General features: G+C 38.5%; 1 protein-coding gene and 1 long non-coding RNA gene across 2 annotated transcripts; both read right to left on the bottom strand.

Annotated features, from left to right (window-relative positions):
• Window positions 1-1,017: 1,017 nt before the first annotated feature.
• On the bottom strand, window positions 1,018-2,843 carry LOC134467288 (uncharacterized). Its single transcript, XM_063221189.1, has 3 exons — window positions 1,596-2,843; window positions 1,407-1,467; window positions 1,018-1,291 (listed from the first exon to the last, which is right to left on the bottom strand). The coding sequence occupies exons 1-3, from the start codon at window positions 2,478-2,480 to the stop codon at window positions 1,161-1,163; spliced, it is 1,077 nt and encodes a 358-aa protein (XP_063077259.1). The 5' UTR covers window positions 2,481-2,843; the 3' UTR covers window positions 1,018-1,160.
• Window positions 2,844-3,554: 711 nt separating this feature from the next.
• On the bottom strand, window positions 3,555-7,212 carry LOC134467287 (uncharacterized). The gene is made up of 4 exons (XR_010038501.1): window positions 7,105-7,212; window positions 6,882-6,993; window positions 3,813-3,849; window positions 3,555-3,692 (listed from the first exon to the last, which is right to left on the bottom strand). It is a non-coding gene; the product is annotated as an uncharacterized LOC134467287 (long non-coding RNA).
• Window positions 7,213-10,689: the final 3,477 nt, after the last annotated feature.

Below are 10,689 nucleotides of genomic sequence, written 5' to 3'. Positions count from 1 at the left end.
CTGTATTTATTACTATCAACTCTACACACTCTTTTTCACCTTTTAACCTTTTATATATACGTATATCCTTATTTTATTCCAAATGTATTTTCTAAGATTGCTTTACAAAACATGTCATATTTTAACCCATTGATGCCTGATGTTGCGTTGCGCAACATTGGCCCTGGCGCCTGGAGCTGCATTACGCAACATTCAGACCCATGAGATTTGAGACAACTTTATTAAAAATCCCTGTTTGTTTGAGACAAATTAACACATTCTAATAAAAGATGACGGTCTTGGTGTTTAAATGCAACTTAGTGTGTATTTTTATGTGCTTCAGAAGCTGAGATATTTAGGTTTTTATAGGCTAAGGGCAGCTTTTCTTAAAAAGGGCTCAGGCATTCAGCACCCTGTTTTGCAGGTGCCTTAGGCGTCAATGGGTTAAGTGAAACTTTGCCTTTTCTCCAGGAAAATGGCAGAGTAAACATTAGCTTTATCAGGGTGGACCCTCTCTCATACCTTTTGACTGAGTCTGTCCTCCACAAAATACTTTCAATGCACTCCTCATTCCATCTTTTATCTTTTGACTTGGAGCAAATGTTCAAGTCTTTACTGTCAGTGCACAATTACTCTTAGAAGTGCGTGTGTGTACATAGAGTAGAGTAGAGTAGAGTAACATTCTACTCTATGTACACACGCACGCACACGTGTGTGTGCATGTGTGTGTGTGCTCGCACACATGTGCTCTCTACTCTCTTTTTCACCTTTTAACCTTTTTTGTAATGTGAACAAAGTAGGCTAATCATGTGATCACATGGGCTACAGTTATTGGGCCAAAATTTTAAATTCAGATGATTCTTTAATGTATAATACACAAACCGAGATGTGACTGACCTAAAGCTAAGTAGACAGTACTTTCTATACTCGACCATGAATCACAATTTGCACAGACTTGTGAAATCTACTGTATGATCTTTTCATTTTAAAACTTGAAGAAAGACACAAAGTCTTGCATTTTATTTTATACTGTTAGTGTATACATATGTTTTGTTTTGGGTGGATACATAATGTTCTTTGTTGGATTTCAAAATATGAGTTGTGCGTGTGTGTTGACCTTGGTAATGGATATGGAATAGATGGAAATGGTGGAATGTGGTGTGGGTTGTTTAAGTTTGAGTTTAGCTTTGCATGCAGCAGCAAAATAGCTTCTTGATCCAGGAGCGTTTACGAGGCTTCACCTCGTCAGCAGGTGCAGCAGAGAAGTTCCCACTGGATGGAGCAGATTGAGCATTTGGAACTGCATGTTGAACTGCTGAAAAAAAGTGTAAATAAGCCATAATTAATAAAAGCAGAGGAGAGACTTTGAGTGTTTATCTAAAGCGGGAGAAATAAAAACAAGCCCTGTAATGCCATAAAACTCTCACCCTTGTCAGCTGCAACGCCGATTGGAGAAACCTTTGAGCTTCGTTTTCGTCTCTTTGGTATCTAGTACACGAGGGTGAAAGTTGCAATTAAATTGCGTACCGCCATTACACTGTTGTCAAAATGGGGGACTTTAATCTTTAAAGTTGATCTAAAATGTATTTTTCAAAGTCTGTGTTTTCCTACTGTACCTTCGCTCCAAATTTGGATTTCTTCCCTGTTTTAATTCCACCTGCTGCTTTTGGCCCTGGGTCTGACCTGGGGAAAGCTGAGCCACTCAGGGCAGATGGGGCATCAGTGGCTTCTGCATTCAAGACTTCCCTCAACTTTGCCAGAAAGGTCATGTTAAACGAGTCGTCCTCTGGGTTCGCTGTTCTCTGCAGGATGTTTTTGGAGCCAAACTCCTTCAGCAGGAACTTCTCCATGGTCCTGTTGATGTTCTGAATCCTGGTGTTTTTCACATACCCATGGACGTCTGGCACTCCAGAGGCACCGCTGATCTCTGAGAGGATTTTATCAATGAGCTCTTGAAGCATTCCCTTATCAACGGAGGATCTCCCTCCATCCCTCATGTTCGCCAACAGACGCAACATGAGGACGCTGGTCAAGCAGCCATCAGGTCCTCCTGCGCTTGCTGTATCTGGTTCATCTGCAGCGTCCCGTTGAGCAGGTACGTCCAAGTGAAGCTTGTCCAACACCTGGTTGACCATCAGGTCGGTGAAGAAGCTCACCATGCTGGCGTGCACCTGCAATGCAGAGGAGTCTGGCTGGATCGTGTCCAGCTCACAGCTGGCAGTGCTTGACCTGGCGCTTTGGGCCCTACTCTGAGAAGATACTGCGTCCTCAGCCTTTGCTTTGGCTTGAACACCATCTACTGCATCAGTGGTAGCAAAAGCAGCACCTCTCGATTCTGCATTGTCCACAGAAGCAGTGTGAGCCACAAGAGGCAGGAAATAAGGCTGGAGCAAGTCTTTGATTGCTGCCTCTGCATAAGAGTACATCTCAGTGAGCTGTAAGCTAGGGCTGCATTGGCCTGTAGTCTCAGGCAGCCTACCCTCCTGGAGAGCACCATGCATTTGGTCAACCAGGTGTTTGGCGACGTGGTCGATGCCGTCATTGGACAACACTTTCTCCAGTATCCCGTCGATGTCTGTTGGATCATGGGATTCACCCTCTTGTCGCAGCACACTAACAACTTCAGGCAGATCAGGGGAAGCCACGCGATTGGCGCTGTAAACGCGAGGCTCAGTCACAGTGGAAGGTCGTGTTACGGTAACAACATCAGGCAGGTCAGGAGAAGGCCTGCGCTTGGCACAGTAAATGCGCAGCTTAGTCACGGTGGAAGGACGAACAGCATTAGCAAGAGCTGAGACAGGACGCCGCCATCCTGCAGTGCACTTGTGGAAGGCTGCCAGGGCACCTTGATCCGCAGCATGCCGCCCAGACCTACAGGAGCTCCAGTGGTCCTATCTGAGGAGGACGAACCTCCACTTTTAGACCTGTTATCGGAGAAAAACAGACAAACAATGAACCCATTGATGCCTGATGTTGCGTTGCGCAACATTGACCCTGGCGCCTGGAGCTGCATTACGCAACATTCAGGCTCATGAGATTTGAGACAACTTTATTAAAAATCTCTGTTAGTTTGAGATAAATGAACACATTCTAATGAAAGATGGGGGTCTTAGTGTTTAAATGCAACTGAGGGCATATTTTCATGTGCTTCAGAAGCTGAGATATTTAGGTTTTTATAGGCTGAGGTCAGCTTTTCTTAAAAAGGGCTCAGGCATTCAGCACTCTTTTTTACAGGTGCCTTAGGTGTCAATGGGTTAAACTCATTTAGAGATTCAGTTTAGTTTGGTATGTAATTTATTATCTTTTACATTTTTAGCAAACTGCATTTTGATATCTCCAGATGTGTCCATGGCTGGGACTGGGACCAAAACAAGGCCCATTTTTTGTGCAGGCCCCTAAATATCGGGCCAGTCTCTAAGGAAACACACAAAAACCCTACAGCATCTGCCCCTAAGGACTGTTGCGGCTCACCAGGAAATGCCCTCGATGCCAAAATAAGTCCAGTCCAGGCCTGTGTGTACCCCACAATGGCTGTATGGGATTGATTCTCTGAATTTATGGGTTACTTTCTGGCTTTACCTTGAGGGGCTATATGAGTAGCACTCCAGATCTCTCTCCATACGTGCAAACACTGGTAGAATCATACCCATGGAGCTAGAGCTGGCCACCTTCAACACAGTCTGACAAATCTCTACAAACTGGCTCCTTGTCATCTGAGATCAACAGACGTATATATGTTGTTACAAAGTTGATCCTTTAACGGTTAAAGTTTAACATATAACATTTCATTTAATAACAACATGTAAATAGTGTGAAACCGCATCAATACTTACAGGGGGATTCAACAGGCTACTGAAAGCCATCCAGTCACTGTCAAAAATATAAATAAATGTAATTGTGACATTTTAACAGAATATCTGAATAAACCAAGCTGTGGGATGGGGGGAGTCTAACATTAACATTTAAATCAATAATAATATAATAATAATAATGCATTTTATTTAAAAGCGCCTTTCAAAACACTCAAGGACACTGTACAGAGAGAAACAAAAAAAAATAAAACAGGACACAAACAGAATTATTTTTAAATAAACAGAGTTAAAGAATCATAAAGAATAGGTTAACTGAAACAGATGGGTTTTTAATCTGGATTTGAACAGGGGCAGAGAGTCAGTATTGTGGATGTCAGGGGGAAGCGCATTCCACAGCCCAAAGACGGGCAGAGGGGACAGAGACGGGCAGAGGGGACAGAGAGGAGAATGGAGGAAGAGGAACGGGGGGGGGGAGCTTGTGGAGAGATTTTTCAGGGAGACCAAAGAGGAGAGAATTACAGTAATCAATGCGGGAGGTGACAAGACTGTGTACAAGAATGGAGGTAGAATGGGAAGTGAGAGAGGGGCGGAGACGGTTAATGTTACGTAGGTGGAAATAAGCAGACCGTGTGATGTTGTTAATGTGGGAGAGGAAGGATAGAGAGCCATCAAGCATGACGCCCAAACTCTTAACTTGAGGGGAGGGGGAGACAAGAGAGTTATCGATTGAGAAGGAAAAACTATTTGCTTTGGATAAGGTGGATTTGATGCCTACTAGTAGGACTTCAGTTTTGTTAGAATTCAGTTTTTAAAAATTGGAGGTGAACCAAGATTTGATTTCAGAAAGACAGGTGGTGAGGGAGGGGGGAGGGAGAGTGTCAGAGGGTTTGCCAGATAAGCATCAACATTAAAACTACAGTCGGCAAGTAGGATGAGGGGTTACGAATTTCGATCAATTGCCGAATAGGCCTACACATTTTAGCTGTTTTGATATTTCATATGCAGCTTCCAAATCCAGAGAGTACACATTACAACAAAAAATAATGCTGATGGTAGATTTAGAGGTAGAGAATGTAATCTTTCAGCAGCTTAATTTATGCTGCCCATTTTTGATGCTCATTCACTTTGCCCAGTTATCTTTTTCTTATTTTCCACCACCATAAATTTCTACAGTTGAGGGCGATATTATTAGCCTCCCTCCTGAAATTAAACATTTCTCTTGATTTCTCAGTGAGAACGACCATTATGAACCGTTTCTGTTATTCTGGAAACAAATACAACGATGGAGATAATGTCCAATGAGTTGAATTTGCAATTTTCTATGATTCGTTACAATGAGTTTAAACAAAAAAGTTCAAAAATGACAAGGACAAAATGATTAGCCCCCTGATCATTAATAGTCAATATGATGCCATTTATGAACCAAAACTGACAACAGGCACTTTGATCAGTTGTTACCTAGGTTGGCACATGCCCCACTAGGGATTTTGGCCCATTTCTTCACTGCAAAGTGTTCTAGCTGGTCCAAATTGCATGGATGCTGAGCATAGACATTTGTCACAGACTCTCAGTGGGATTGAGGACTGGACTATGAGCCGGTCATTCCAGTATCATGGTTTTAGTGTCCTTGAAGAACCTCTGAACTAATTTAAATGTTTACTTTGGGTTACAATGTTGTTGGAGGACCCAGCAATCCAGATCCAGACCCAGACTCCCTGTGTCTGAGGCTGAATAACAGTCTAAAAACTAGATGCCCCCACCACTATGTGTAACTGTGGAAACTGCGTAGTCTCATTAGACCAAAGAAGCATTGGACACCTGCCTAGATGATTGTTATTGACCTGGCCTCACCTGGAGTTTTTATTTCAAGAAAGACAACTGTTAGGGCTTGTCATCATATTGGGCTTTGGGGCCATCATCACAGAAGAACCCTTTTACTAAAGGTGGTGCATATCAGAGTGTTATTGAGCTTTGCCTGTGAACATTTGAAAGTCAAAAATGAGTTTTGAAAGTCTCTGCTTTCATCTGATGAGATTCAATTGCACCTGTTTTGATGCATGAATTCTGCTTCTGTCAGGTGAAGAAAGGGATAGTCCTTAAAATGTCATAACATGGTTTCCACAATTAAACATGGTGGTGGAAGCATCATTCCGTGTTAGCCTCAGCCACAGGAAACCTTGTTTGGGTGTACGGCACCATAAAAACAGAAGATTATGATAGAATGTGGAAGGTGACCATGCAAAAATATGCTCATAGAGGAAGCTAAGATCTTCACTGGATATTTCAATAAGATGATAACCCAAAACTATCATCCAAAATTGTTCAAATGTTCTTCAAGGATACTAAAACCATGGTCATGGTGTGGTTCAGATCTCAATCCTTTAGATAGTCTTTGAGGAGTGCTGAAAATGAATGTCCATCCTCAACATCCATGCAATTTGGACCATCTTAACTATTTGCGATGAAAAAATGGGCCAAAATCCCTGGTAGGGCATGTGCCAACATAGTTAACAACTAATTAAAGTGCCTGATGTCAGTTTTGGTTCATAAATGGCACTCTATTGACTATTAATGATAAGGGGGCTAATAATTTTGTCCTTGCCATTTTTACCCTTTTTTGTTTAAACTGTAAAATGGAAAAATCCAAATTCAACTCATTGGATATGATCTCCATCAGTGTATTTGTTTCCAGAATAACATAAACAGTTCATAATGGTCATTCTCACTGAAACATCAAGAGAAATGTCTAATTTCAGGAGGGAGGCTAATAATATCGTCCTCAACTGTAAATATTCAGACTGGGAAAATGTCACTCTTCATACATTAAACAAGTGTATCTTCCCTGTGTCCGCCATTTTGAATGTCCAGTAATAGACATCTTAAGCGGAAAACATGCTCTACTTATTGTTTCGAAAATATTCATGCAAGATCAAATTTGGGAATGAGCAGCATTGTTGCAATGGGCAGAGCTACAATGCATATTGTGGCCACAATCCTACACATTCTACCTTTAAGGTGTAGCATGGAGCATAAGAATCACAAATCATAAAATCTTGATTTAGGTAGTAACATGGCAGAAGCGCAACTCACTCCTCAGAGAGGTTGGAAATATATTCCTGCACAGTAAATGGTTGAGGTGAGCTTTGTCCATCAGAGTGTGAATTCCCAGGTCCAGGCTCATACTGGAAAGGATCCTCTGTGCCTGAAAAATGTCAGATACATGTCTACAAAATGCACCCCGTTTCTCTCTATTTTTAGACATTTTTAGAGATGTATAATAGTCTATTGAGTATTTAACTGAGGATATACTGACCTTTCTTCATCTTATGCTTGAACTAACTTCATCCAAAAAAACAATCTTTTCAGCACAGAAAATGATGCTTTCCTCCTTGTCGAATGCAGAGGTCTATAAGAATGTCTCTCACTGCATCAACTTGTACTTTACAGAGCATTCCATGATGTCATCATTGACATCACAAAGGTAAGGATTATAGCATCACCAGTATGACCAAATGGAACATTCTATTCACTCTAATGATAATAAATGCACCTACTGATAATAATACCAGAGATCGAAGTATTGTCTCTGCTAATACTATACTACTACCAAGAAATTTTTCAATTCTTCATAATAGACCGTCTCTGCTACTACTATCACTAAAATAGCCTTCTAATGCTTATTATTATTACTAAAATGAAAAAATAACACTTTCTATTAACACTATAAAACACATTTACTATATACGATTTTCATCAATCTTTTTTAATTAAATAAATAACATTATTAAAACACAATGTCTATTTTCCAAAATTGTGTATCTGTTTATTTACTTATTTTACAGCACATTGGTCAGTGGTCTTTGCAAGCTGTGTTGAAATGAGCGAGGCCTACAGTATATATACTGTAACTGCAAAAAACAAATCAAATCAATACACAATACATGAGGTTCAGCAGTACCAATTTATTCCTGGTGATTTAGAACTCACCAGAATGTGTGTGTCTCATTGCTAGGAGAGAAAGACAGTGTCACCTTTTTATTCACACTTTTTATTCAGATTAACTAACGGCACCTTTGCATGTCCAGACAGGGCCGTTTCAAGGCATTTGGAGGCCCTGGGCAAAGAGGGACCTGTCGTCCATTTTTTCTCTTCAAACTAATGGGGAGGGGGCCCTTCACGAGAGGGTTTGGTAGTGGCCTCATTGCTAGTACTAACAGCCAATCATTGAAATATTACTTTGTTATGAAAGTTAATGGAAAAACATAAAATGCAGAATTCTACATAGAATATTGAATGAAACACATTGGCCCCACCTCAACCCCAAATTCAATAGAAAAGTGTGCACCTTGCATCAAATGTTTAAGTGGTTCCACATGTTTTGAGGTGTACTGTATTTGCCTGAAACCTCGATTTCCTTGAGTCTGTAGCTGTGTTGATGTGGGTGGTTATATTCTCTGCAGCGCTACTGCCAAGTTAATTAGACTACATGCATGCTCTGCACATGGGTAGAATTCATAACGTTACCCATTTTTAAAGGAAAGGTCAGGTGTGGTGTTGGTGGTAAATTCTAGCCATGGTCAGAGGCAGGGTTGCCAGATGTGAATTTCCAGTCCAAAAAATGTTCAAAACCGCCTGGAGGCACCAAATCCTGCCCAAATTTGAACAAAACTTTGTTGATTTCTATGGCCATAAATCTTCATCAAAAAAATCCCCAATGCCCATTTTTCGCAGTTTTACCTGCAGACGGCCATCTTAAGCATCCCAACTGGTTAGAGCAGTGGTTTTTCAGTGGAGACCATCTTTTGGACTTCAGAATATTTTCGCGACCACACCCCCCACCACCCACCATAGTCTTAGCCTAGCAATGGATTTCTATCAATATTAGCGGACAAACTATTATTTCCATTAATAGTTTGTCCGCTAATATTGCTAGGAATCCACCAGACAGCAAATACATCTATTAATCATACAAGTGAATACAAGTCCCTTTTGTCTGCAAATTTTTGTGTTTAAGACTTGATAAATGATGAATGTGCTTACGCTGTGCTTGTATTTTGCACTTTGAGCTTTGGTACGTGTTCCTCTTCAATACAATATGGTGACACTTACACTCAGTGAGTACATAACTGTTCATCAATCACTTCAGTCATAGCCATAAACAAATGGTAATGATGGCAACAGCTTTACACTACAGGTATCCACCAGAGGTGAGCAAACTAAGGCCCGGGGACCATATTCGGCCCTCTGAGCCATTTCATGTGGTCCGCAAAACTTTTACTTGATAGACAACATTTAAATCCAAAGTGATATTCTCACCCAACATTAACCCATTGACGCCTAAGGCGCCTGCAAGAAAGGGTGCTGAATGCCTGAGCCCTTTTTAAGAAAAGCTGCCCTCAGCCTATAAAAACCTAAATATCTCAGCTTCTGAAGCACATAAAAATATGCACTAAGTTGCATTTAAACGCTAAGACCCTCATCTTTCATTAGAATGTGTTCATTCATCTCAAACAAACAGAGATTTTTAATAAAGTTGTCTCAAATCTCATGAGCCTGAATGTTGCGTAATGCAGCTCCAGGCGCCAGGGCCAATGGTGCGCAATATGGGGCGCCGTTTGTAAAGCTGACTGTGCTGAATTTTTCAGTAACATTTCCTCACATTTAGCTGAAATTCCATCCACATTTTGTCACATTTAGCTTAAAACAGTGTTTTAAAAACGGTGTGAATTTTTCAGACTCCCCTTTTTGCACATTTAAAACAATGAATGTTAAATGTAAATAGTATATCTAAATGTCAAATATAAATCTAAATAATATATAACAATGTTAATTCTAAATGTCAAATATAAATAATATATCTAAATCTAAATGTTAAATATAAAACTTAAATCTAAATATTAAATATAAATATTGAATCTAAATGTCAAATCTAAATAATAAATCTAAATCTAAATGTTATATCCAAATATTAAATCTAAATCTAAATGTTAAATCTAAATGTTATATCTAAATGTTATATCTAAATGTTAAATCTAAATCTAAATATTATATCTAAATGTCAAATCTAAATAATAACTAAATCTAAATGTTAAATCTAAATGTCAAATCTAAATAATAAATCTAAATTTAAATGTTAAATATAAACTTAAATCTAAATGTGGAATTTAAATCTAAATGTTAAATCTAAATGTCAAATCTAAATGTTAAATATAAATATTTAGATTTAGATTTAACATTTAGATTTAACATTTAGATTAAACATTTTTGTGTTTGTAACTTAACTTATCTAAATGTTAAATCTAAATGTTAAATCTAAATCTAAATATTTAGATGTAAGATGTAGATTTAACATTTAGGTTTAGAATTAATATTTAGATTTAGATTTCACTTTTAGATTTAAGTTTATATTCAACATTTAGATTTATTATTTAGATTTGACATTTAGATATAACATTTAGATACTATAGGCCTATTATTTAGATTTAGATTTAGATTCAACATTAAGATTTAACATTTAGATTTAACATTTAGGTATAACTTTTAGATTTAACATTTAGATTTAGATTTAGCATTTAGATTAAACATTTAGATTTAATATTTAGATTTAAAATTTAGATTTATATTTAACATTTAGATTTAAGATTTATATTTAATATTTAGATTTAGATTTATTATTTAGATTTGACATTTAGATTTAACATTTTTATATATTATTTACATTTATATTTAACATTTGGATACATTATTTAGATTTAACATTTATTGTTCTAAATGTGTAAAAAGGGGAGTCTGAAAAATTCACACCATTTTTATAACACTGTTTTAAGCTAAATGTGACAAAATGTTGCTGAAATTTTCAGCACAGTCAGCTTTACAAACGGCGCCCCATAGGGCAACG

Source organism: Engraulis encrasicolus, chromosome 17 (genome assembly GCF_034702125.1).
Source record: "Engraulis encrasicolus isolate BLACKSEA-1 chromosome 17, IST_EnEncr_1.0, whole genome shotgun sequence".
Taxonomy (NCBI): domain Eukaryota; kingdom Metazoa; phylum Chordata; class Actinopteri; order Clupeiformes; family Engraulidae; genus Engraulis; species Engraulis encrasicolus.
Note: the sequence above shows the minus strand (reverse complement) of the source record. Positions and strands in the feature narration are given on the sequence as shown.

What these genes read in the sequence shown, in the direction of transcription:
- LOC134467288 (XM_063221189.1), bottom strand. Translation starts at nt 2,480, where the DNA reads ATGCATGGTGCTCTCCAGGAGGGTAGGCTGCCTGAGACTACAGGCCAA. An exon ending in AATCCAAATTTGGAGCGAAG is followed by an intron (nt 1,468 to 1,595) that starts GTACAGTAGGAA and finishes CTCGTGTACTAG; the next exon opens with ATACCAAAGAGACGAAAACG. An exon ending in CGGCGTTGCAGCTGACAAGG is followed by an intron (nt 1,292 to 1,406) that starts GTGAGAGTTTTA and finishes TTTTTTCAGCAG; the next exon opens with TTCAACATGCAGTTCCAAAT.